Genomic DNA, 27,349 nt, shown 5'->3' on the forward strand with positions numbered 1-27,349 from the left:
CCAAGCATTTTATATGGTCCTTGGAAAGTAGGGGGGTGTCATTCTCCTCATAATCTGTGAATAAACGCAGGGAAGAGTCTTGAATAACTAATTATTAATTTAACTACAGAATGTGAAGGGCTGCTTACCATCTATAAATATGGATATGCCATTCAGTTAGTGGCTGAGATTTCATGAAACTGCTGCCTTCCAAGTGATATAACCCATGGTTTCTTGAAAGGGGAGTTATGCCTCTCTGCCCTCAATGTGGGAGGATTTATCCCTTTTCTTCTCTTATTTAAATATATATCTGGGATACTATCTTTTAAGAAAGGAAACTATTCTGATGAACCATTCTCTTCAAAGAAATGTCTATAAAAAGAAACTGCTCCCTATTTTTAATTTCAGAAAAAAACTACAAGAAAAATAAGTGGGCTGTGACCATTAATGGCATTGACTGTTCCTATGCCTTTAGGTATCTTTTAGTTCTGTTAGTTCATAGGTTTATACTTGGCTAATGATCACTTGGGCCTTTATAAGTCTAGTCTTGCAACCCAAAATGTATCCCATGGGTTATTATAACTTAGAGGTTATTTTAAGGTGTGTATGTTAGTTAGAGCATGATTTAATGGCTGTTGCTGTTCATCAGAGACAGAAGTGTCAGACCGGGGTGAATTTCCAGTTTCCCATTGACTGATCCATGTTGCACTTGAATAGGGTTAGGGAAGGGCTCTGCTTCTCACAGATGGGAAGATTATTCAAAACAATTGGGATTCTCTGAGATATATACCTGTCCCTACAACATGTCTTATTAAGTCACAAGCAAAGTTTAAATCCTTAGATCTAGTAGTTCTTGTGCTGTTCATTTTGTGAATATGCAAAAGGTCCATCAGAGTGGAATCCAAGAATGTCTTGCATACCAGGCATAAATCACATCTCAGCAGTCTGTAGGAAACACAGTGTAACAATAGGGCTTTGGAGCAACCTGCGTAACACATTGTGTTTACGTCCTGTATTCTTCTTGTGAGGAACCTCTGTGGACATTCCAGTTGTTGCTTGTGCCTACTCAGGTACATACAAAGGGGTGTTATACTCAATGATGGGTCTGATAATAGCTTAGTACAGTGACAAGATGACTTCTCTTGGCCTAGATGCCATGCCTTTCCTTACAAGTTGAGTGACATAGAATTATTTTCTTACAAAGTTAGGCACATTGGTCTAAATTCAGGTGGCCATCTACATGAGACCCCAAATCCCTGACTATTGTGTCTATTTTAGGGGTGATTGATCAATAAGGTACTATCCCTCGGTGGCCGACTTCCCAAAAGGTACTATTATGCATTTCTTGGCACTGAGTTTTAAACCATGGCTTTGGTACCTGCCATTTCTGTGTGTTAGACCTTCTTGTACGATGTTAGTATTTTGGGGGTTTCTATGATAACTCCTAACCTGCAATCATCTGTAAACTTGGTAAGCCAGAGGCCCTTGCCATTGGCCTTGACTTCCAAAAAATTGATGCCAAAGAGGAGCGGACCCAGCACAGAGCGCTGGGGGACTCCACTGATGACTGGCCTCTTTGTGGAGGTGGTGTCTTCAGTTCTAACTTCCTGGGTCCTGTCCAGATGGCTATCCAGTGAGTTACACAGATGTTTATGCCTAATTCTGTGAGTTTGTTTACAATGCCTGAGTGGGGTACTGTATCAAATACCATAGCTAGGTCAAGGTAGGCAGTATGCACCATACTGCCTTCATCCATTGCCTTGGTGACCTTCTCAAAGAAGTCCACCAGGTTTTATAGGCATGACCTGCCTTTGATGAAGCCAAATTGGGTTGGGTACAGTGTATGAAGGTTTCCTATATCATTGTTAATTATTTGCGTGATAATTATTACCACAGCTTTGCATATGAGACTAGTCAGACTAATGGGTCTGTAATTCCCAGGATCTGTTGATGTTTCACTCTTGTGCAGAGGGATGGCTGTTGCAGTCTTCCATTCACATGGCACAAAGCCTGTGCAGATGCTATGGTTGAATAGTGACACCAGTGGCCCTGAAAGATCAGATTTCAGGCTATTTTGAGGCATCCTGGGATATTATCTTGGCCCATCAAAGCTGTATTCTTGACCTTAGAAAGTGCATATATGACCTGCTTCCTCAGATGGAGGAATTATGTTAGATGGTGTTTCCTGGGGGGATGCTGGGGGATAGATGGGGTAAAGCTGGAGATGAATTTTGAAGCCAGATGATTTATTTATTTATTTATTTGTTTATTTTACATTTGTTTACTGGGAGAGTCCAACTGGGAAGAAGCCCATTTTCAGTGGAGGTCCAGGGAGAAAAGCTCCACTACGATACAAGACAGTACATTTAGAAACAGTACAATATATTATATTATTAGCTCATTTGAAATAATGCAATATGATTAATACAGTATGTGTAAAAATTGAGGAGAGAACATTATAATGGATATAGCTGTTATACAAAAATTTACAGTGCAAATAGGTGGGTATTACATGCAGATATTGGTACAAGTATATGAATTTGGTATAGCACCAGTATAGACAGTGCAAATAGGCAGGTATTACAAACAGACATTAGTACAAGAATATGGGTTTGATGTAGTGCCAGTTTAGACTTTGAGAGATTCTGAGTTTATTTCTGGGTGTAAGCTGTACAGCAACCTATGAAACAAAAATACGATAGTGGTAGTCAGTGGTTAGTATATGCAGATGAGAGGTTGACTAGAAAGATGGAATAGGATAGTAGGGCTATTTGAGTTAGGATAGCAGGGAGTGAGTATAAACTAAAGGTATAGTATTTGTTGAGATGGGGGGGGGGGTGTTTGTATCCTGAAGGAGCTTGTTCTCTCCTCAATTTTACACATACTGTATTAATCATATTGCATTATTTCAGGATTTTCTATATCTCTCAGTTCCATGAACATGGTTCCAGTTATCAACAATTCAGCAAACTATTACGTGCTGCCATTGCGATCTTGGACACAGCTAAACAAGGCCTTATGGTTGTCTTTGGCTTGGGACACTATCTTTACCTCAACATTTGCTTTGTTGAACTTAATTACTCCTCTTAGTTGCATAGAGTTTTTATCTTTTTTTGGTGTTACACCTCCTAATTTTAGCAATTAATATTTCTTCTTTTGTTGTAAAACATGTTGAATTTTGAATTGTACCAGGATGGTTTGGTTTTTGAGTTAGTTTTGGGCTTACTTTTAGTAGGCACAGCAGCCTCAATGCAGTCCACGTTCTCCCACATTTGTCAGTACTAGGTCCAATATGTGGACACCTCTAGTAGGTGTATGCACTAACTGGTCTAGTGTTTGTGTTTTAAATGTTTAGTAATCCCTGCCATGCAAATCTGGGGTTATGTAGGATTCCCTTTTTATAGTAGGATAATTAAAGTCCTCCATGAGAATGGTATTTAGTTGAATGGTGAGTGTTTCCAGTAGGTCTAAATATGAGCTATGGGTTTCATGGGACATAGAGGGTGACCAATAGCTTGCTAGGACATGGTAAGGGACTTTGTCTATAGTAATCTGGACATGGAAGCACTCGACTGTGTCATCCTGTTTAACCAATCTAGAGGTATGCTTGTTATTCATGTAGTTTGAAACACCTCCACCTTTAGTCCCTGTCAGTGCAGTTGCTGGTCTAAATGTCTGGAAGGTACTGAAGTCTTGCACTGCAGGGGTACTTTCTGGGACTTTAAACCATGTCATGGTAACTGCACAGATGCTCACATTCTCCGAGGTGAGGAGAGCTTGGAGGGAGTGAAGCTTCTTGTTTAGTTTCCTGGCAGTGAGCAGTAACACCTTTCGATTTCCTTGGGCAGATTATGCTGTGTTGGAAGGTTTGTCAGTTTGGCATTGCCTGAAAAATGCTCTGTGGGGAGGACAATGTTATAGCCAATACCTGAATGCCTAGAGGGGACAGGTGCAGACCATCCTTAGCAAAGCTACATGGTTTGTAACCATGTCCTCCCATGCTGACAAATATTGTATCGCCATAGAATGACACCAAAAACTAAGCCAGTTATTAAAGTCAGTCATCTTCTGTTCATATTCTGGCATCATCCTTGGTGAAGGTAGGATGCTCCTCAGTGCAAGGCACATATCAGTCTGTGATACATAGTCTCAGAGCTCCAAAATGCCTCTTTTCATATAGTCTAAGGAGGTGCATCTCAGGTCATTTACGCCTACATGGGCTATGACTGAATAATAAGACAAGATCTGCAAATTTGCAACCAATTCAAAAAACTCATCCCACCACTGCCACTCCCTCCTCACCCTCATTTGGCTTGTACTACCCAACTACCTCAGTTACCTACAACTTACCATTGCCCAGAAGCTCATCTTTAAACCTGCAAACTGCTCATTTCTCGCTACATCCTTAAAACCCTGTATACCCAACCGCCCACTCAGATCCACAAACCAAAATCTCCTTCAGGTCCACAAACCAGCACAACCTCCTAGCCATCTACTACTGTCCTACTCCTTAGCTAAACAGTGGAACTCTCTTCCCCCTCACCTACGCAACCTACCAAACCATACGAATTTCAACTGTCAGCTATTCTCTCATCTAGCAGCCAAATGGGAATGCCCATGTCACGCTCCAACATAAACCCCTCTCAGCCCCCTCTCTTTCTACCTTGCACTGAAATCATCACCAGTTACCAATACAATATCTTCATCTCAACCTAAAACAATCTCTCCCCCACCTGGGACTGATTTTCTGTCTGCTACCTAATGTACTATACTTTCCATAACAAATATTCTGGTACTTTCTCCATGCAAAATGGTTCATCTAACCTGCCAAGGGCTAGTAGCTAATTGTTTAAATGTTAAATTACTCAGAACTTACTGACAAAAATGTCTTTTTTCTGTAAATGTTTAGTTTACCTACCTTGAAAAGGGCTAGTAGCCATATGTTTAAATGTTAACTCACTAGTGCTTACTACATAATGTATTATTCTTCTGTAAATGTTTAATTGTTCTGTACGAATCTTTGTTATTCTTTTTGTAACATGTAACTTGCAGCATTTTGGAGTTTTTCTCCTCGGGCCTCCACTGAAAATGGGCTATTCATGGCCCAGTGGACTTCCCCAGTCATCAAACTTAAAATAAAATAAATAAATAATAGCGGAGATTCTTTATTTGTGCTTTGGTTCAGTCCTGGTGCAGGAAGCATACATTCAAGGTAAAACTGAAGTGATATACAAAACACTTAGTACCACTTGGGCCATTCTCAATTTAAATAACAATCAGCTGTTAAAATGAAATGGAACCACCACAAAAGGTTGACTTTCTAATGGTTCATCATAAATTAATGAATACATACAAGAATAACCTTTGTTTTAACTGCCTCAAAATGGACCAGTATATGTGCCAAAGACATCTTTAGAGACAATAAAGAAAATACATTTGAATCACACTTACACATATTGTGTTCTTAGTAAAATACACAATGAATAACCATGAAAATTGTTTTAGCAGAAAGAAAGACTCTTTGTACCCACACAAGTGCTGCAATTCAGATATTCTACTCCCAGGGTTACACTACCTTAAAGATACAACAAATAGTTGATTTCACTTAAAATCAAATATCTGGTATTTCTCCTGGGAATAATTACTATGGATGTAGCAAAATTCAGTAGCAGGGGATGTGGAAGTACAGGAGCGTGTCCCCCCCTTAAGAAAGGCAGAGTAATTGCACCATTTCAGTTTAGTTTTAAATAAACTGTGAGGTGTTGCTTCTCAATGGAGCAGCTACAAATATGCAATTTCATGTCATGTGTGTGAAACTGACATGAGCTGTGAATTTTTTAAGTTTCTTTCCAGTCAGCCTAATAAACGTCTTTAGCAAGCTCACCTTCTGTGTCTCAGCCTTGTGTGATGAATACATATGAACTGAGTTTTATTTGTCCATTCTACTAAGCATTTATTCCATTAGGATTAGAAATTAGCTGGGTTCTCTATATAACACAACGATACACCCCTAAGTTAATATGAGCTAAAGCACAATTTGAAACAAACTCATCTAAGAAGATACATTTGGATATTAGAGATGCAGTATGGTATGACAGATACATGAGTAAATAGTATAGCAGATGTCAAGAAATAACATATTATATGATTCGTTATAACAGTGGACGTTTTGTATATGGATGCCTCCCCCATAAAATATAATATTTGATTATATTTTCTCAAATGCAGTTTTTTGTGTGAAACAGTACTTCAGAGAGTTGAATTTACTGAGGCATGCATCACTTTTGTAGCAATCACAAATATGATCTATATTCTAAGGAATTTGTCTCGCTCATGTTGTGCTAATATTGCTGTCCCATAAATTTTATTTTAATACCTTAAGATTACAGATCACTGAATAGCATTATAGTGTCTTTTGCTACAACTTTTTTATGTATAATGCTTAATTCTACAAGTGTAGAACAAAGGTTCTCGATAGATATTTTAATAATTTTCATTAATATTGTATTTCTGTTCTTCTTGAAACCTAGACCTTTGCTTGCCAAATATGATATTCTTTTCTGGTCTTTAGTTCTAGTCCTCTAATTGAGAAGCACAAAGCAGAAACCTCCTCGAAAACTTGAGCAGTGATTAATTTCTCTGCCATAATGGAGTACCTGCTTTCAGCAGCTTCTCACACAGTTAGGTACAGTAATGCATTCATTGTTTGTGTGAACTATACTATTAATTAAATTATAAAATCGTATTAGACTTGAAAATGGAACTTCAAATATCACAAAGACAGTTAATCAATCATAACAAAAGAAATAAGATGCAATATGTTTTACTTACCAGCTAAACTTCCAGTTGCTGCTGACACACCAAAATAGCCAACTTTGGGAAGAATCATGTCATTAACGACTGCACAGCTCTCATATGCATATTCTGTGTCAGCTAAGCCTGGATTCACAGCAACCTAAAACAAAATATTATTCATTGATGAGTATTTTTTTTTACTTGGGTAGTATAAACTGACATTTTTTTAAATATCCCCACCCTTCCAGTTTTAGAAAACATGCTGAGGCAGTAGTATAAATGCAGTACCTTTCTATACTAGGTTGTGGTAATAATCCTGTTACAGATTTTCATTTTAATACCTTGTCAACAGATGACAGAATGCCATTATATTGTCCTTTGCTACAGTGTTGCAAACATATGCATAAAACACCACTACAAGCTTTCCATTGCTCTTCCATGGCATGCTGCAAGGACTTTGTACAGGTTATCACCATGGCAACAACCTGGTATTACAGTTAGCCTTTAAAAACTATTAGGTTTGTAGAGATTCATAAGGAAAGCAGATTGCAGTGATTCACTACAACTTTTTGAAATTACTAAGTGAGTATGTAAATATTTTCCCTCACTAGTAGTTGAACTAGATATTTACTTATATTTTGTTTTTAATTTTTCTTGCACCAATTTTTTCTCCAAAAATCAGTACTGTTGCAGTTTTAAAACCAAAATCAGTCCAACCTGCACATACAGCAAGTGCAAAGACTCTATAATCCAAAAGTGAATTTCAAAACAACAGTGCCAGCACAAAGTATGGTCTAATAATTTAATATATCAAAACATATAATAACATGGGTGAGGGGAAAAAAAATCCCAACACCCAAACCAAACCAGTTTCGGCTTAATAGCCTTTTACAGTGAAAAACAGACAGCATTTAGATAATACGACAAAAAAGTGCTTAATATATACAAACAGACAGATGCAAAAATACCTCCTCTTGGTTAATTTAAAGATACTCATTTAGACCAGGAGGAACAAGCCCCCCCCCCCCAGTTTAATTATCCATTTCTTTTCTTTGACATTTAAAATACTATGCCAGACAGATTTATCCCTACAATTCCCAAATTTACAATCAGTTATGGTGAATCTGAATGAAGCAGTGTTATGTCTGCAAGTATGCCTGAAAAGAGCATTGCACTGCCTTTTATTCCTTATATCACTCATATGCTCCACAATTCTAAATTTGAGAGGTCTTGAAGTTTGACCCACGTAAATCACGGAGCATGTACAAGTGGCCAAATAAATTACACAACTTGTACTGCAGTTTGCCAAAAAGGTAATATTGAAGACAGTGGATGTGTTTTTGCTGGTAAAATCCTTGGTTTTATTCACCCTGTAGCAATGAGAACAATGTCCACAAGGGACACATCCCACCAATATGTCTCCAATGAGTGTTCTTTGAATAGAGGAGGTCCCCCTATTATCAAACCTTTTATAATGACTAAATAGGGAGCCCAAAGTGTGGTCCCTACAAAAGGAAAAAGAACATTTGACCCCCCAAATGATCAGACAATCTGTCTTCCGCCATCAGGATGTTCCAATGTCTATTGATGGTATGCATGAATGATTTGGCATTCCTGCCAATAGTGGTAACAAATCTTATCTTGGACTGGGTGTCTGGTGGTTGTACTTGATTTTCCAATAGTTTGGCCCTATCTTAACATGAAGCAAATTGACAAGCCCTACTGATGTCACCTGATTTGTGACCCCGATCCTGAAATCAATGGACCATATCTTGTTCATAGCAATCATATGTTGAAGAGTTGGAACAAAGCCTTCTGAGACCGAAATCCATTCTTAAAAGAAACAGAGATTCTTTTACTTCAGGGGATGGATCATCATCCAACACTGAGGTTGATGATGGCCACACAGAGGTGTCACCAGACCCCAAGTGAAGTAACTTGCCATACCCTTTAGGGTCAGGATCAGGAGAGGGGGGAGGAAACATAAGGGCAATAAACAACTTGGAAGGGCTCCTCAAACTGATGACACAAAGGTAGATATCTGCATGAATGTGCACAATATTTCTTCTGTAACCCTGTCTGAAATTGAATTAAAGATTTTGAACAAGGGCCTGAACTTTGTACCTGTTTTTTTTGTTCCTGAACATATCTTGGCTCAGGATGTGATGGATTTTTGTTGCTTATTAAATTTAAGGTTATACTCCGAAAATGTAGAGACAAAGTAGCACTCACAACAATCTTCCGTGCCCACACACAATAACCAAGTCCAACTGTTCAGAAACAAAGTTGTAGCACGGAAAGGCAGAAACCTGAATATTCAATGTCCATGAAGTATCGAATACAACCACTGCCAACAAACAGCACCATATGATGTGCGAGTTCAGTTGCGTGAAACAACGAGAGTCTTAAAACACTTTCAGTACCATATAGAGTTTTTCAAGTTTCCATCAATCACCTCCACCGAACAATAGCTTGTAAGGGTACACAAAAAAAGTCCAAGCGTTCAGCGAAGTAAAGGCAAGATAATTTATTGAAACACCCGGCTAGCACTTTCAACTAGGTCTTCTTCAGGCCGTTATACAAATTTCAAATAAAACACACATATATTTATAAAGGATGTGGCGTGAACATCTTGATGTCACATCCTGTTAAAACTAATTCAAAATAATAAACAAACATCTCTGCCCTAACCATCTAAATGCTATAAAATATAGCACTTTACAATCTAATTATGCATGCACAGAGTGCATGCACTATTTATTCTTCGTATAAAACAGTTCATGAAAACATATAATTGGTATAAAATAAAAATATAAATATATATAGAATAAACATATATAAACTAAAACAATACGCTAGATAGCCTGGCTATATATGCCCAAAGTATATCTGCTGTTGTTAGTTTATACTTGCTGTTAGTTTATAATTGGATTTAGCAAGTATAAACTACCAGGGCAGACATTTTTCATCTTAAGGTACCTGATCCTAAACAACAATACCTTTATCTCCTACCAAAAATTCATAAGGATCCCAAAAATCCACCGGGGAGGCTGATAGTGGCAGTCAGGGGTTCTCTCACTGAACCCCTCTCTGAATTTCTAACATTATATTTGAAACCCTTGTTGGCTTGTGTGCGAGCCCGTATCCGGGATACTACCCAATTTTTGGGTAACATTTCAGAAATGCAGCTAGAACTGCATTGGCTGCTATGTACCCTGGATGTCACCTCTTTGTATACAAATATCCCACACTGGGCAGGGTTGATAGCCCTACTGTATTGGCTGGACAGATTTGAATTATATGAACCAGGTTTTAACACCTTTCTTGTCTGCCTGGCTGAACACGTTTTAACAAAAAATGTGTTCTATTTTCAAGATCAATGCTCCTGGCAAGTGCAAGGAACAGCCATGGGGGCTTCCTTCGCACCCATTTATGCCAATTTATTCATGGCATATCTGGAGAAGGAGTTGATGTATGATCCGTGCCATAATTTGTATATTAATGAGATTGGTATCTGGAGGCGATACCTTGATGACTATTGGTTGGTGTGGAAGTCTGATGATATGTGCTTGCAGCAGTTTGTTGATTATCTCAATGAGAACAAACGGGGCATCGAATTTAAGTTTACTTTCAGTATGACTGAAATTACCTTTTTGGATGTCCTTGTGAGTAGAAATCCGGACGATACCTTGGATACCAAGATATATAGGAAATTTCCTCAGTATAATTCTCTCCCACATGCTACTAGCTTCCACCCACAAAATATCATCAGAAATATCCCAAAATCTCAGTTTCTAAGGGTCAGAAGGCTTTGTTCCAACTCTCCAACATATGATTGCTATGAACAAGATATGACCCATCAATTTCAGGATAGGGGTTACAAATCAGGTGACATTAGTAGGGCTTGTCAATTTGCTTTTAGACAAGATAGGGCCAAACTATTGGAATATCAAGTACAACCACCAGACACCCAGTCCAAGATAAGATTTGTTACCACTATTAGCAGGAATACCAAATCATTCATGCATACCATCAATAGACATTGGAACATCCTGATGGCAGAAGACAGATTGTCTGATCATTTGGGGGTCAAATGTTCTTTTTCCTTTCAAAGGGGCCACACTTTGGGCTCCCTATTTAGTCATTATAAAAGGTTTGATCATAGGGGGACCTTCTCCATTCAAAGAACACTCATGGGAGACATATTGGTGGGATGTGTCCCTTGTGGACATTGTTCTCATTGCTACAGGGTGAATAAAACCAAGGAATTTACTAGCAAAAACACATCCACTGTCTTCAATATTACCTTTTTGGCAAACTGCAGTACAAGTTGTGTAATTTATTTGGCCACTTGTACATGATTTACGTGGGTCAAACTTCAAGACCTCTCAAATTTAGAATTGTGGAGCATATGAGTGATATAAGGAATAAAAGGCAGTGCAATGCTCTTTTCAGGCATACTTGCAGACATAACACTGTTTCATTCAGATTCACCATAATTGGTTGTATAATGGGGAATTGTAGGGATAAATCTGTCTGGCATAGTATTTTAAATGTCAAAGAAAAGAAATGGATAATTAAACTGTGGGGGGGGGGGGGGGGGCTTGTTCCTCCTGGTCTAAATGATCATCTTTAAATTAACCAAGAGGAGGTCTTTTTGCATCTGTCTGTTTGCATAATATTAAGGCCTTTTTTGTCCTATTATGTATATGCTGTCTATTTTTCACTGAAGAAAGCTATTAAGCTGAAACCGGTTTGGTTTGGGTGTTGGGATGTTTTTTCTCCCTCATCCATGTTATTATATGTTTTGATATATTAAATTATTAGACCATACTTTGTGCTGGCACTGTCTTGTTTTGAAATTCATTGTAGCAGTTTTAACAGTAATTTCTCTAAAATGTTAGTCATTACACAGGCTGATAAATTAGATTACTTAATGAGTTGGTGTGTATCTGTGCAATTGTGTGTGAGCTCATGGATGCATGCTCACAAGTACACAGGTGTGTGTGTATTTGTAAACGTCTTTATATGTGTTTGTGCATACACAATACCGTAGTAGTGGCTTGGCCCTTTAAGAGCATTAACTTAGAAGAAGACAGGCAGGTAAAAGTTAATGAAGTAATGAGGGACAGCTGCAAACACACCTATTTACTTCCCACTACCCTGCTACTATTGAGATTTGTGACTTTGGGGTTGGAAGGGGATCCTAGGAAGACTCTAGAAGGACTTAGAAGAAAGACAATTCAAAAAGCATTCCCAGAAGGCTGTGTGTGTGTGTGTGTGTGTGTGTGTGTGTGTGTGTGTGTGTGTGTGTGTGTGTGTGTGTGTGTGTGTGTGTGTGTGTGTGTGTGATTTATAGAAATGCACAACCATCAACACTCTGATGATTGATGTTAGCATCTTGAAAATCAACATAATGAAAAAAAACTGTCAAAATCAAAATACACCTTAATCTGCAGTTCACCTGAATTATTTACCAGGACACGCCAACTGTGCTACAAAAAAATTCCATGGAGGCCCGGAGAGTTTAACATCAGCATATTACAAAAAGGAATAACATATACAAAAATAAAATAAAGCTGAAAACAATATATAGCAGTAACAAAAACAGTTATTAAATGGCAAAATGTTCTCACGGATAAAAATAGTTGCATATACATATAAAATAGAAACATAAATATATATTTGAGCAAAACTAATTTAGAGGGAAAAAAAAGAGGCAGTTCCTTAAAAGTGTATCATGCATAATAATTCAAACATTTGGTGAGCATAACATAAAATACGGTCAGTGTTTACATGTAGAGGCAATACAGATTGAAAGAATATCAGCAGTACTCAAGAACTGATGTTTATATTAGGCTTACAAATGTTAATTTTATGATAAATATGACAGGTTCTATGGCTTAGTTTGAAAATTATAATCAGACCTCTCAACTGTCCATATTTTTACATTATGTTCATATTTTTGCTTCTTAGTTTTGGTCTGCTCGTCATAAAATAGGTGGTTCTCTGACAAATCATTGAGAACCGAAGTGACTAAAATCACAGACTTTTGAGTTTCAGACTTCATATCCTTCAGAAAATGTGGGCTAACACAGCTTTTATTCTAGCAACTTTCTAAGTTTATAAAAGCAATACTTAAAACTTTGGCCTGTTTTGGGCCTTTGTACCCCCATTATTTTGGCTTTGTCCACATCTCTCATGCTGAGAGGTAAGATTTATGAATATAACTGAGGTTGACAAAGATTACTAGGATTTGTTTAGAAGGTAGTAGTACACATACAGAAAACGTAGCGGGAGTTAGGAAGCAGATGTGAAGAATCAGATGAATAAAGTTAGCAGTAGTAGTGTTGGGGAGAATAGAAGGCTGTGATATTTATAGATGTAGGACTGAGACAAGAAAAAAGTTTTAATTAAAACATTAGGTATGCATGACATTCTGGGGAAGTGGGATATGGGTGTAAACATTCAGGAGATTAGTACTGTAGGGAAAGAAAAGAGAAAGGGTGATAAGGTAAGCTAAAAGATTGCAACTAGAAAGTCTATGTTATTTATTTATTTTATTTTATTTTATTTACCAGGTTAGTGCACTAATCAATAGTGACCAATGTCAGGCTCAGCAAGGATAAAATACAAAACATTTTACAAGCAAAAAACATAGAAATGTAAGCAATAACAGAATAGTTCAGACTAATTACATAGAAAAAAAACTGTGCATATTCATTCCAGTGAACAAGCACAGTGCATTGTTCAATCAGGCAAAGTGTAATGTACAATGTTTACATTAGTTTCTAAGTATGGCTGGTAAGGAGGATGGGATATGAGTACAAGAGTCAAGTAATTGAAGGGGAAATATATAGAGGATGGCAAGAGATAAAATTAGGGAGCTTAATATAAATTTGGAATTTAGGTTTTAAGGGTGCAGTGAGATTAATTAGAGGCATAATTAGGGCAGACATGGGGGGGTAGCTGCACCAGGTGCTGGCTGCTGGGGGTTATGACCATCAGGTACAAGTCTAGTGTGAGTGCAGTAACAAAATTCATAAATGCCAATACTCCAATCATAGTTGCAGTTTGAACAATTTCAAATGTCAATGTGTGTTGGATGGCTAACACCTGAAAGCAAGATAGCAAAGTATGTCATGTTATAATTGTAGCAAGCAACTTAAAGCACTTACAGCAGTCACAGCTACCTACTTTTTTGGTCCATGACTTTGGGTTGAGCGTACCAGTCTAAGGAACTGCCCAAGACACCATCTGAAGTAGCTACAGCTCTCATGTATTTATATACAATGTGGTATGCAGTGAACACCAAGGGAAAAAGTTACATGTAGCAACAAGTAACAGAAGAGAGAAAAATTCTATATAACTGTATGTATCAGATGTCAAGTATATTAGATACAACAGATTCATGATGAGTCCTTGAAGGTAGTTTCTGCAAATGTTAAAACCACCAAAAATAGTCACAGGAAAGTACAGTTTTGTACCTACCAAAAATGTAGATGTTCAAGTGCTAATACAGCTGCAGTCATAACAGATGGGTTCTCCTGCCGTCAGGCGGGTCCTTTGTCGGCCGAATTCCAAAGTCTAGATCCGGCGTCGGTTGTTGTCGCTTCTTCCCTGACGTCAGTGCGACAGGGGTATAAAGGAACCAGCCGATGCCATTTTCTTCAGTTTTTCTTGCCCCAGATGTCAGGTGCCCCCAGAAGGAAGGCAAAGCATAAATATATGTAATAATGCAATGCAATAAAATCAAAAAACAGTAGTTGCAAGCAAATACACCATAAAAGAATACCCCGATCATGTTGTATGAGGAGGTGTTAGCCATTAGGCCTGTCCCAAGAGGGGAAGGAGGGAGGGAAACCTGGACTGCAGCTGTATTAGCACTCGAACATCTACATTTATGGCAGGTACAAAACTGTACTATGTTCATCGTGCATACAGCTGCAGTCATAACAGATGGGTAGAATCCCAAAGCTAAAAAAGGGGTGGTAGGCACAAAACTGTACTATGTTCATCGTGCATACAGCTGCAGTCATAACAGATGGGTAGAATCCCAAAGCTAAGAAAGGGGTGGTAGGCACTAGATGGAACTCGGAGGAGCCAGGATGCCCTGCAAGACTGCAGTGGCAAAGCCTGCTCTAGTTTTGGAGTATAATGGTAGGTGGTAGTGCTTGGAGAAGGTATGTACAGAACTCCAAGTGGCTGCTTCCAAAATATCTTTGGTAGGAACTCCTCTGAGAAAGGCTGCAGAGGTGGCTGTGGCCCTTGTGGAGTGAGATCTGATGCCTGTAGGTACAGTTTTGCCATGAAAGGAATAGCAAAAGCGTATGCAGTGGGCTATCCATTTTGAGATTGTCTGTTTCGAAATTGGCTTGCCTTGAGCTCCTACAGCATAGGACACAAAGAGCTGTTCCGATTTTCTGAAAGGCTTTGTTCTGTCCAGATAATAATGAAGTTGTCTCTGGATATCCAAGGAGTGTAGTAGTCTCTCCCCTTTGTTTTGAGGATTAGGATAGAAGGTAGGTAAATGTATGGCCTGATTCAAAGCTACCCTGGATACCACTTTAGGCATAAAGGACGGGTTGGTTCGTAAGGAAACTCTGTCCTGATGGAAGATGATGAAAGGCTGCACAGCCATGAGTGCTTGTAGTTCTGAAACTCTACGAGCTGAGGTAATTGCCAGAAGGAAAGCTGTTTTCCAGGACAAATATTGCAAATCTGATGAGGCAGCTGGTTCAAAGGGAGGCAAGGTCGGTTTTTCCAGAATGAAATTGAGATCCCAAGTAGATATTGGTTGTTTTCTTGGTGGTCTTAGATACTTAGCCCCTCTGAGGAACTGCCTTAAGAGAGGGTGTGAGAATAAGGGTGGATCAGTGTTGTATTCTGCCGAAATGGCTGAGGCATGGATTTTGATGGAGGAGAATGAAAGTCCACTGCTTAGCAGCTCAGCTAGGTACTGTAATATTTGAGGTAAATTCAGTTTCTCAGGATCCTGGCCCCTTTTCTCATTCCAGGTGCAAAACCGTTTCCATTTTGCGGAGTAAGCTTTTCTAGTTGACGGCCTTCTGGCCTCCAAAATTACATACTGCATCTCCTTGGAGAGTAGGGTCTGTTGTGATGCTAAGGAATCTTCCATGAGGCTAGATTGAGTGTTTTTAGCTGGCTGTGAAGAGTTTTGAAGCTGTGCTGAGTCAGGAGAAGAGGCATTAGAGGCAGGGTCCGTGGTGGGGAATGCGTCAGGCTCCTCAGGAGTGGGTACCAGTGTTGTCTTGGCCAGTCTGGAGCAATGAGGATCATCTTTGGTCTGTCTGCTCTGGTTTTCAATAGAACTTTGGGCAGCAGAGGAAGAGGTGGGAAGGCATAAACTGTCATTGATGTCCAACAAAAAGAAAGAGTGTCCACTCTCCAGGCCTTTGGGTGGAAAATCCTTGAGCAGAATTTTGTCAATTGGTGATTTTTGTGGGAGGCAAATAGATCTATGTCTGGCCTTCCCCATGCTTGGATTATTTCTATAAAAACTTTTGGATGCAACTTCCATTCGTGTGGATCTGTCATATTTCTGCTTAGGTTGTCTGCCACCATGTTTTCCTTGCCTGGCAAGTACTGTGCTTGTAGTTCGATTTGTAAGTCCATGGCCATGTTCCAAAGTGACATGGCCAGTCTGCATAGGGGGTATGAATGTGTTCCTCCCTGTTTGTTTATGTACCACATAACTGTGGTGTTGTCTGTTCTTATCAATAGTTGGCCTGGCTGCAGAAGGTCCTTGAAAGCTATAATAGCATTTATTACTGCTAGCATTTCCTTTTGATTGATGTGAAGGTGCTTTTCTTTTTGGGACCATTTGCCCTGAATGCACCGATCTGTCATGTGCGCCCCCCAGGCGTAGTCTGAGGTGTCTGTTGTGATGACTTGATTTGCTTGAGGCTTGCTGAATGGAAGGCCTGTGTTTGTTTGGCATGCTTGAGCCCACCACAGAAATTCCTTTTGCAGACATGGAATTAGTGGTATTATTGTTTCCAAACTGTGGCTGTGTTGAGACCATATGGTACCACTGAAGTTTCCTCATATGCAGCTTTGCACATGGGATTAGTAAGATGCAAGATGCCATGAATCCCAGAGCCTGCAGGATTTTCCTTGCAGTAAGCCTGGTGCAATTTGCTAGTGCTGTGAAGTATTGAGTTAGTTGCCCCTGCTTCTCAGGCGTGAGGTACGCCATCTGGGTGTTTGTATCCAAGTTGGCACCCAGGAAAATGATCTTCCGAGAGGGTATTAGTCTTGATTTCTTTTTGTTGACTGTGTATCCCAGAGAGCTCAACAACATTATTACATAAGCCAGATGTTTCAGAAGTATGTGCTTGCTGTCCGCTTGGATCAGGCAGTAGTCCAAATAAGGGTATATTTGTATCCCTTGAAGTCTGCAGTAGGCAATTACTGATGCCAGGCATTTCGTGAATACTCTGGGCACAGTAGATAAGCCAAAGGGCAATACAGAGAATTGATAATGGATTGAACCTGCAAGAAATCTGAGGTATCTTCTGCAATTTTGTCTGATTGGGACATGCAGGTATGCCTCCTTAAGGTCCAATGTTACCAGCCAAGACTCCTTACCCAGCATGGGAAGAAGTTGCTGTAGAGTGAGCATCTTGAATTTTGGTACGAGTAGAAATGTGTTTAGGATGGACAGGTCCAAAATAGGTCTCCAATCTTTTCCCTTCCTTGGTACCAGGAATAGCCTGGAATAAAAACCTTGACCTTGTTAGTGTAGGTACCTCTTGAATAGCTTTCATGTCTATGAGCTCTGTAATTTGCCTTTGTGCCTCTGCCCTTTGATTGTGTGGCAGGTTTGGCATGCCTCTCATTTTTGGAAGGGTGTGAAAATGGAATCTGTAGCCTCTGTTTATAATGTCCAGGATCCATTTGTCTTTTGTGACAATATGCCAATTCTTTGAAAATAATGCCAGCTTTCCTCCTAAGGGGGCTGCCATTTGAGTCTTGCTTGGCATGCAAAGGGGAAAGTCATTGGGCTTGCTTTCTGAATGATTGCGAGTTATCCTCACCACCTCTTTGTGTAGGAGCTTGCCATTGTCTGCCTCTAAAGGATCCTTGGGATTGTCCTCTTCCCCTCAGGCGCCTGTATCTGCCTCTTTGGGGTCTGTCTGTGGCTGGAAAGGACCAATTTTTTGAAGGCCAATTTCTACTGAAATGTGGTGGTTGTACCTGTAGAAAATCTTTCACAGTTTGCATTGATTTAGCCTTTTGTTCAATTTTCTTTAATACCTCCTCAGCATTAGCACCAAATAATACATCCTTTTGAAGAGAGGCATCTAGTAATTTAGCTTTGACATGATCAGGCAAGGTTTGTTCCTTGAGCCAGGCATGTCTACGTATGACTGATCCTGTAACAGCAGCTCTGCATGAGGCCTCTAGAGCATCAAAACCACATTGTAAGGTATGCTTACCCACTTGTTCTGCACTATGCATCAAATCCTGCAACTCCTTCAAGTCTGGTTGTTCAGGTTGTGACATTTTACTTTTCAATTGTGATAACAAAAACTATTGGTATTTTAGCATATGGAACTGACAGTTTAAGGCCCTCATGGTTAAGGTAGCCGAGGTATATACCTTTTTTCCCCACCTTTCTAAGGATCTGGAATCTCTCTCGGAAGGTAATGGATTTTTAGCAGTGGAGGCCTTAATTCCCTTTGGGCCCTGTGAGATGGTTTCTGGGTCAGCAGCATGGCTTTTGTAAAGAAAGTGGTTCATAGGTTCATAGGTTCATAGGTTCATACTAGGCTATCTGCCCAAGGGCATTTATAAGCCTAGCCCATAGTTATGTGGCTTTCGCCACCCCTTTAGTTTGAAAAAAAACTATGCCTATCATTTTTCTGTGCCTCTGTCAAGCAGTGACACTGAAGTAATCCCTGGGGTATATCTGCGATCTCCCATCCATTGGTCAAGATTCCTCTTGAACAAGGCCAGCGAGGTGCTCTGCCTCACATGTACCGGGATTTTGTTCCACAGCATAGGGAGTCTCTGGGTGATGAATCTGTCCCTCCAGCACGTTCTATTTATAACCGTGTCAAGGTTTAAGTCTCCCGCCCTTGTGGTTCTGAGGGATCTAGATTTTTTGAGGTGAAGCATATTCATCAAATCTGGGTTTGACATGGCCTTATATGTCAGGCACAGGTCACCTCTGAGCAAGCGGTATGAGACTGAATAAAGCTGGAGTTCTTTCAGTCGGGCAGCATAAGACATATTTTGAGACCCTTTATCCTTTTGGTGAGGAACTTTTGGGGCCTTTCAAGCTGCATCAGGTGTCTGGTCAGATACATTCCGAGCGGGGCATTGTACTCAATCATAGGTCTAATGAGTGATGAGTACAGGGGACGATGACCTCCCTTGATCTAGATGTGAATCCCTTCATGATCAGGTGGGCGATATAGAAGGTTTTCCTAACTACTTTAGCAACATGAGTGTCAAGCGAAGACTACTGTCAACTTGGGTCCCCAGATCCCTGATGACTTTTTCTGTGCTCAGTGGATTGTCACCTATATGGTAGCTAGGGGTAACCTTGTTTTTCCCGAAGGGTATGACTATGCATTTTTGGCGTTTAACTTCAGGCCATGGCTCTGGCACCAGTTATCCGTTTCTGTGAGGCCCTTCTGGAGGATATCTGTGTCAGATGTGTTTTCGACTATGGCCCAGTTTGCAGTCATCTGCAAACTTTGTCAGCCATAACCCTCCTGTGTTTGCTTGTACTTCAGAAAAGTAGATGCCGAACAAGAGTGGACCCAGGACTGAGCCCTGTGGGACACCACTTGTGACAGGCTTTGAGTCTGACATGGCTCCAGCAACTCTGACCCTGTGGGTTCTGTCGCAGCCAGTTTGCAACCCATCTTGTGATGTATGGGTTTACATTCAAGCTGATGAGTTTTTCGATGATACCTGAGTGGGGTATTGTGTCGAAGGCCTTTGCCAGGTCGAGGTAGGCTGTATGGACTGCCTTTCCCTCATCAATGGCCTTGGTGACTGTCTCGAAAAAGTCAACCAAGTTTAAGAGGCAGGATCTGCCTTTGACAAAGCCAAACTGGGTTGGATCCAAAGTCTGCAAGTTCCCTATGTCTTTATTTATGAGTTCCATTATGATCCTCTCCATGGCTTTGCAGATAAGGCTTGTCAAGCTAATGGGGCGGTAATTTCCAGGGTCTGTGGAGGCACCGCCCTTATGAAGTGGGACCACAGTCGCCGTCGCCACTCCTTGGGTGCGTATCCTGAGGTGAGGCTAAGATTAAACAGCTGTCCTAACTGTGGGTTTAATTCCTCGTTGAGTTCATGAAGCACACAGCCGGGGACACCATCCGGCCCCATGGATGCTGTGTTTTTTGCCTTAGTGAGGGCAGTTCTCACCTGGGCATTGGAGATGTTTGGGGGGCTACAATCCTCTGGAATAGATATCTCTCCTTTGGGGGGGAGAAGTTTGCACTGAACCTGTCAGCCAGTATGTTAGCAATGTGTGTAGGTTCAGTAATTTTCACATCATTTTGAACTAATTCTGAGCATATCTGGGAGTTTCCTCCTAGGTTTCTAACATAGCTAAAGAAGGCCTTATGATTGTCTTTAGAGTCCTTGGCGATTTTTCTCTCAAAATTTGCCTTGGATGATTTTATGAGAGCTCTTAGTTTTTACTTATAATGATCAAAGGTGTCTTACCTTTCAAGGATTTTGCTCTATCTTGTAGTAGCTTCCTCCTTTTGTTGTAGAGCTTGTTTATGGCTGGGGTCCACCAGACTGGACGCTTGCCTTTGGTACAGAGAGTCTTAGTTTTGTTTGGGATTGCCTGATCCATGCAGTCCTGTAGGTGCTGGTAGAAGGCATTTGTAAGTGATTCAGCGGTTTGAGTAATGTTTACCACTGGCTCAGGGGCCTTAAAGGAGACCACACTAGTTTTTAGAAGTGTGAAATCGGCTTTTGAGAAGTTTTTCACTGTGGTCTTTTTGTTTCAGGTGGGGCGGGATGAGGACCTCCAGCGAGATTAGTTTATGATCTGATCTCACCAGTGAGGGGTATACTTCGGTGTTGAACATTTTGATCCCATGTTCGTGATGATGAGATCAAGTATGTTTTCACCTCTTGTGGGATGGTGACTAGTTGTTCCATGGCATTTGAGTTTATGAACTCCAGGAATCTTTGGGTTAGAGTGTTCGGGCTTGAGTAGTGTTCCCAGTCTATATTAGGGTAGTTGAAGTCACCTAGTATGATGGTGTTTGGAGATACATTTATCCCTCCAATGTTTTCAGGAAGGCCATGTGAGGTTCCTGAGTTTGAGAGGGTGGCCTGTAACATGCTACAAATTGCAGAGCAGTCTTGCCTATGGTTAATTGCACCTGGATGGTCTCCGATGCATCGTGCGTTGCCACCAACCTTGAGGTGTGGGTGTCCTTTATGAATATGGACACCCCTCCTTTCTTGGTGTTGTCCGGATTTTGGGGCGGAGCATGATATGAGGTGAAACCTGTTAGTGCTGGGGTGCTCTCAGGAGCCTTGAACCAGGTTTCTGTCACAGCACAGACATCGATGTTCTCCATATTGAGAAGGGCCTCGAGTGCGTGCATCTTGAGAGTGAGACTTCTGGCATTGAGCAGCATTACCCTTAGTTTTTTCCTTTTGGTGTTCTAGGGTGGTAGGTTTAGAATTTGAGCCTTGCCTAAAAAGGCACTATGGGGTGGCAAGAGCCTTTGCCAATATCCGGAAGCCCAGGGTGACAGGTGCAAGCCGTCCCTTGCGAGCAGCGTGGCTTGTCCAGCATGTCATCCCAGGCAGACAGACATTGGATCCCCTTTGAATGACACCAGAATTTAAGCCAATTATTAAAGCTGATCATCTTATCACTGTATTGTGGCATAATTCTAGGTGAAGGTAGGATACTGCTCAAGGTCAGGGTCATACCTGCCTGTGCTACATAAACAGAGTGCTCCTCGGCGTCCCTTTTCATGTAGTCCAAGGAGTGCGTCTCAGGTCGTTGACACCAGCGTGGACAATGACTGAGTCGTGCTTGTACCTGCTGTTGAGAGACCTGAGTGCTTGCGTTATGTGGCGGATTCTAGCCCGACAGGCAGCTTACTGTGACCTTCTCCTTACTCAGTCTGGTGAGCGGGACGTCAGTGTGTCTGACTATGGAATCACCAATGACAAGTGTGTCTGGCATTTTGTTTGGCCTTAAGGGCTGTGACTGTTTGACACTCTGACTGTGTGGTCTATGTGTTGCATGTGTTGGGTCGTGAGGTGGTAGTTGTTTGGGTGTCTGCTTTGGTGGCCTCTGCTGTTTTGGTAAATTTTGGTCAGAGCCTCTGAGTATGTCTTTGTGTGAGTATGTGTATGATTTGAAGTTGTGATGGTACCATGTGTGACTGGGTATGTATTGTGTGTGGTTGCCTTCTCCTCCTGTCTGGTCTTGCCAGTCCTATGTTGAGAGAGCTCAGCCTCCAGTTTGGCCTATAGTTGCATCTCTCGCATGTATTTGTGTTTTGTGGGAGAAGGAGAGGATTGTCTGTGTACATGAGGCAATTGTAACATTGCCTCAATATTCCCAGGTTCACCAGTTGAGCTGGAGAGGACACTAGCAACTGATCCCTCGACATACTAGAAGTAGTAGATAAAGAACTTTCAAAGGACTCCGTGGCGAAGTGGGTTTTGGGCTGGTGGGGTACTATCTATAATAAGAGTGCTTTATCAAGGTGCAAGTACTGTAGGAGTAAGTGCTAGGCTTTACAGATAGAGAATAGACTACTTGGGAATCAAGTAGAGATGAACTTTTCAGTTATAGGATATGCTGGTTAGATCAGCAGTACAGTTTAGCGTGTTTTATAGCAGGGGCTGAAGGGAGCTAGGAATTGGCCCAAAACGACCAATGGACTACTAGTTTCTGGCTGAAACTTCACCAAATCGGACAAAAGGCGCTCAGTGCTTCCCACTCCCACTGGTAAGCAAAGAAACTTCCCTCCTTCCTAATAAGGCAATGGATCAGTAACAGGAACTAAAAACAAAGCCCAGGGATCAGCAACTCTGAAACTGGACTACTCTAGTTCAGTAAAGTGGGAAAACAAGAGATTTTTTGTTTTATTACAGAGATAAGGAAAAACAGACAGTAAATGCTATAAATGCTGTAAATCGGCTAGCGCACTTTAGTGTGTAGCCTACAGAAACAATTTGCAACAATTAGTAACTTAAAGTGCAATAAACAGTGTAAAATGCAGAAATCACTTAAAGTAGCAGTAAAACAGGCGAAATGCAGTCGCTAGCTTAATAACAGTGGGAAAGCCACAAAAATACTTATATCTGGTAGAAAGTCACTCTTTTAGCTCTCTGCTGCTTGGATCACTCTGCAGGCCACCACGAGGATCTGTGCAGAGTTGGTACAAGCTGGAAAACACGTGTTTAGCGTGTTTTGTAGCAGGGGGCTGAAAGGAGCTAGGAATTGGCCCAAAACGACCAATAGACTACTAGTTTCTGGCTGAAACTTCACCAATTCGGACAAAAAGGCTGCTCAGTGCTTCCCACTCCCACTGGTAAGCAAAGAAACTTTCCTCCTTCCTAATAAGGCAATGGATCAGTAACAGGAACTAAAAACAAAGCCCAGGGATCAGCAACTCTGAAACTGGACTACTCTAGTTCAGTAAGGTAGGAAAACAAGAGATTTTTTTTTTTTTTTTTTTTTTTTTTTTTTTGTGAATCAGTGCAACTGAATCAGGAACCCTGTAGTACCTGTCAGGCTTAACTGGGGCTGGAGGCAGAGAGTCCGGGTTAAGGCAGGCCTCCGAGTAAACATCATCTAGGATGTCCAAGACAGGAGGTATAGCCAGAGGCCTGTGCTGAGGTAGTAAGAGAAATTCCCTAAGCCTTTTCTTGGAATCAGAATAATCTTGGCCTTCCCAGTGGAAGTGTTCCCTTAAAGTATGTAGAGTTTCCCCAAATGAGTAATCCTCTGGGGGGGATACAGAAGGAATGGACTCCTCCGCATCAGCGTCTTCAAAAGGAGAGTAAGAATGTTCCTGATCATCAGAGTGCTCTGAAATAATGGAGCCCTGATCAGAGGAGGGGGATTCTTCCTCCACTCTGGGCCTTTTGTCCGGTGGGGGTTGGTGTGGGCCGAGGAGCCTGCACCCTCGGGCACAGGAGACACCACCAATGTAGCGCCATCGGTAGTCAGGGGCTGCGTAGGCGCCTCGCTGAGAACCGGACCACGTGTAGCCGGCTTTGGCGTGGTGTCAGTAGAGGCCGCGGACCTCGTGTGTCGGTCCTTATCCTTGCGTTTTTTAGACAAAACTGGAGTTGGAGTATCCGACAACATAATATAGTTAAATGCTTTTCCAAAATAATGCTGGGCGAACTCCGCCCGAAGCTCAATGGTGCGTTTGTTAAATGTAGCACAAAAGCGACAGACCGAGACTTCGTGGTCTGGGCCTAAACAAGGTATACAGAGGGAATGGAAATCCTTATGCGGTATTTGCTTCCCACAAGAAATACAATTATTAACTTTGTCTGATATCGGTCTGAGGCAAGAAATGTTTCCCCAACGGGGTACTTAGCTTTCAAGAAGACTTCGGTTTCAAAAGTTTCGTAATTTCAGGAGCTGGCCGACCGGCACTTGTGAACTGCTTCTGCTTCGGGCACCGCGCGGCAAGAAAGACAGAAGAAAATGGCGTTGGCTGGTTCCTTTATACCCCTGTCGCACTGATGTCAGGGAAGAAGCGACAACAACCGACGCCGGACATAGACTTTGGAATTCGGCCGACCGAGGACCCGCCCGACGGCAGGAGAACCCATCTGTTATGACTGCAGCTGTATGCACGATGAACATCTGCTTTCAATGAGCATCTCAAGGAATGTTTTTTGCAGAGGGGAAATCCTCCCCACCCCCACCTCCACCTGAGGGGCTACCCCACATCTCTCAAATTTATCAATACCAACTCTGGGGTGGAACAACAGTGGAGATAAACAGAAACTCTGCTGCTGCCAAAAGTATTTTACGCAAACTGACTTTACTGCTTTTACATTTGACATACTCCCAGATACAAATAATAGAAATCAGTTTCTGATATTGTAGTGCAGAAATGTTACAGGCATTATCTAGTAATGCAATGTCATCTACATGGCACACTGGCTAAACCTTTTTGCAATTAGACAATTCTTTAGTTGCTATAGAAACAGATTGAGCTCTGATTGTTTTCTGAATGTGTTTGGCATTGAAGTCCATCATTTTGCTCTGTAGACAGAGAAGTCTAGAAGTGAGTCTCTGTGATTATTGCTTGATCTCTGGATAAGCAGAAAGTTCCTTGCCTGAGTACAAGTGCAAGGATTACTGCAGCACATTTCTGCCTATGTACCACTGCATTGTGGTCTCTGTAAGCACTGTTTTTCACAAGCCAGTTTCTGAGTGTATGCCAGCAAAAAAAGACTGTATGAACTGATTTTTCTCGGGCAATCTGAATGAGTGCAAAACTTGCAGAATATGGACATTTACTAGACAAAACATCTTTGTCTGAGAGTAAAACAGACCAAGTATTTCTTAATGAATATCATATATAATATATTTATTAATCACCAGCCAACTTGACAAATCCTCTGTGTGTTACATATAACGAGTTTTAACTTGTTAGTATTTCATATAAATGTATAGCACAGAGTTACATTAGGTTTGCCAGGGAGTGTAGCAGACCTTGTTGTGCAGGATTTTATGCTGCAAAAGAAGGAGATGCCTTTAATTTTTTCATTCATCTCATAAATAAACAGGTCTTAAAACAACACTAAGCTGGCTGCACACTCATACTCACTCGCAGATACACACACACACAGACACGATGACACACAGACAGACACACAGACTCACACACACACACACACACACATAAATATATTTGCACTAGCTGTGATTAAATGCTTTTGGTTTAGTCACAAATTACTGAACAAAAAACACAAAACACCAACCACAGTGGAGTGAAGAAAATGATCCTGAACCCCCCATCCCCGCAGCAACCATGTTAAAGTGCATTCGGTCAGGAGTTTTCACTGTTTTGAGTCTCAGTGATTTTTGATCAGAATGGACCACAAATGTTTGAGATTTGCTGATATATATATATATATATATATATATATATATATATATATATATATATATATATATATATATATATATATATATATATATATATATATATATATATATATATATATCTACAGACATGTACACACATATATGTATGGATATGGGTGTCAGACACACTACGCCGATGCCTGTCTGGTCAACGCAGTCAAATGGTTGACAGGTGTGTGATATCGACAATCCCTGGGTAGGGGAGTGTTCCCTTTCCCTAGAATTGTGTGATCTCTGAGTTAGTGTATATAATTAGCAGGGGGAATAGGAGATACAGCTCTAACATGAGGTGCAAAGAGGCTTGTACCCCTGCAAAAATACTTACTGTTGGTTTAGTCTGCTGAACATGTCAATATCTGTGAATTCAACATTATGATGTCGATCTACTGGTGTCAGCATACTGTACACTCAATCGTGTGCCTAAGACCCATAGAGATGTACACACACATATACATAAATATATAACTGTATATATTTTATGTAAAATCATTGTTGCTAATTGCACTGGAACTCAACATCCAAAAATTAAATCCACTGAAAATCTAGCCAATAATTGAACACATTAAATTAACAAATAACCTTTACACACACTAAAAACAGTGTTTTCCTTGAGGAGCAAGGCCCTCTGCACCCTCTCAACCCTGCAACTTTAAAAATACACTGTGTGTGTGTATGTGTGTTTGTGTGTGTGTGTGTGTGTGTGTGTGTGTGTGTGTGTGTGTGTGTGTGTGTGTGTGTGTGTGTGTTTGCATGCTCGCACCCGCATGTGTGTGTGATTGTGCATGCATGTGTGGAGAGAGCTGCCTTTGCTAACAGAATGCATGGGCTGCTAAGGAGAACACTAGTGCGGTCAGATCTGACAGCACTAGTGTTCAATTCAGAGACATGGTAATGAGCCAATAATGAGGTCTTCTCATTACCACCATACCTTTTTCTGAATCGTATTTTATCACCATTGTGCTACTAGACCAGTCTGCATTGGGCAATTAGCATAAGAGTTGTGTACTTCTTTAAATCCTGGGGGGTCTCACACACACACACACACACACACACACACACATAAATGCTCTCATACTGTTGAAGTAGACACTTAGATAAACCTACTCAGAACACTTTAGCTTGTACCTATATCCACCAGATGGCAATCTGTTGTAACAATTTCCTGTATTCAACTGGTAGTTTGCTTTTCTTACCTACCCTTCATGTCTTGATAGTTGCATCTTCATATTTTACTTTTAGTACTTACACTCAGAGTCTTTTTATAGTAGGTAATACGAGCTCTGACAGGGTAATGTCTGTTCCGGAAATCTCTTATACAGGATCCAAGAGACTGAGTGGCACCATCACTGAAAAAAAAATGTAAGTAATATTTTTCTACAGAATAAGAAAATTCGTCTTAAGAAAATAAGACTAACTGTTACA

General features: G+C 40.9%; 1 protein-coding gene across 1 annotated transcript in view; it reads right to left on the minus strand.

Annotated features, from left to right (window-relative positions):
• The window catches only part of LMAN1L (lectin, mannose binding 1 like), a 652,875-nt gene that overhangs the window by 367,121 nt on the left and 258,405 nt on the right, over positions 1-27,349 (minus strand). The window contains exons 5-6 of the mRNA XM_044077189.1: positions 27,174-27,273; positions 6,811-6,934 (exon numbers count right to left, since the gene is read on the minus strand). Coding sequence (XP_043933124.1) covers positions 6,811-6,934; positions 27,174-27,273 — 224 coding nt within the window. The remainder of the gene's footprint in view (positions 1-6,810; positions 6,935-27,173; positions 27,274-27,349) is intronic.

Source organism: Protopterus annectens, chromosome 7.part0 (assembly GCF_019279795.1).
Source record: "Protopterus annectens isolate FY-2018-M chromosome 7.part0, PAN1.0, whole genome shotgun sequence".
In the NCBI taxonomy this organism is placed as follows: Eukaryota; Metazoa; Chordata; order Ceratodontiformes; family Protopteridae; genus Protopterus; species Protopterus annectens.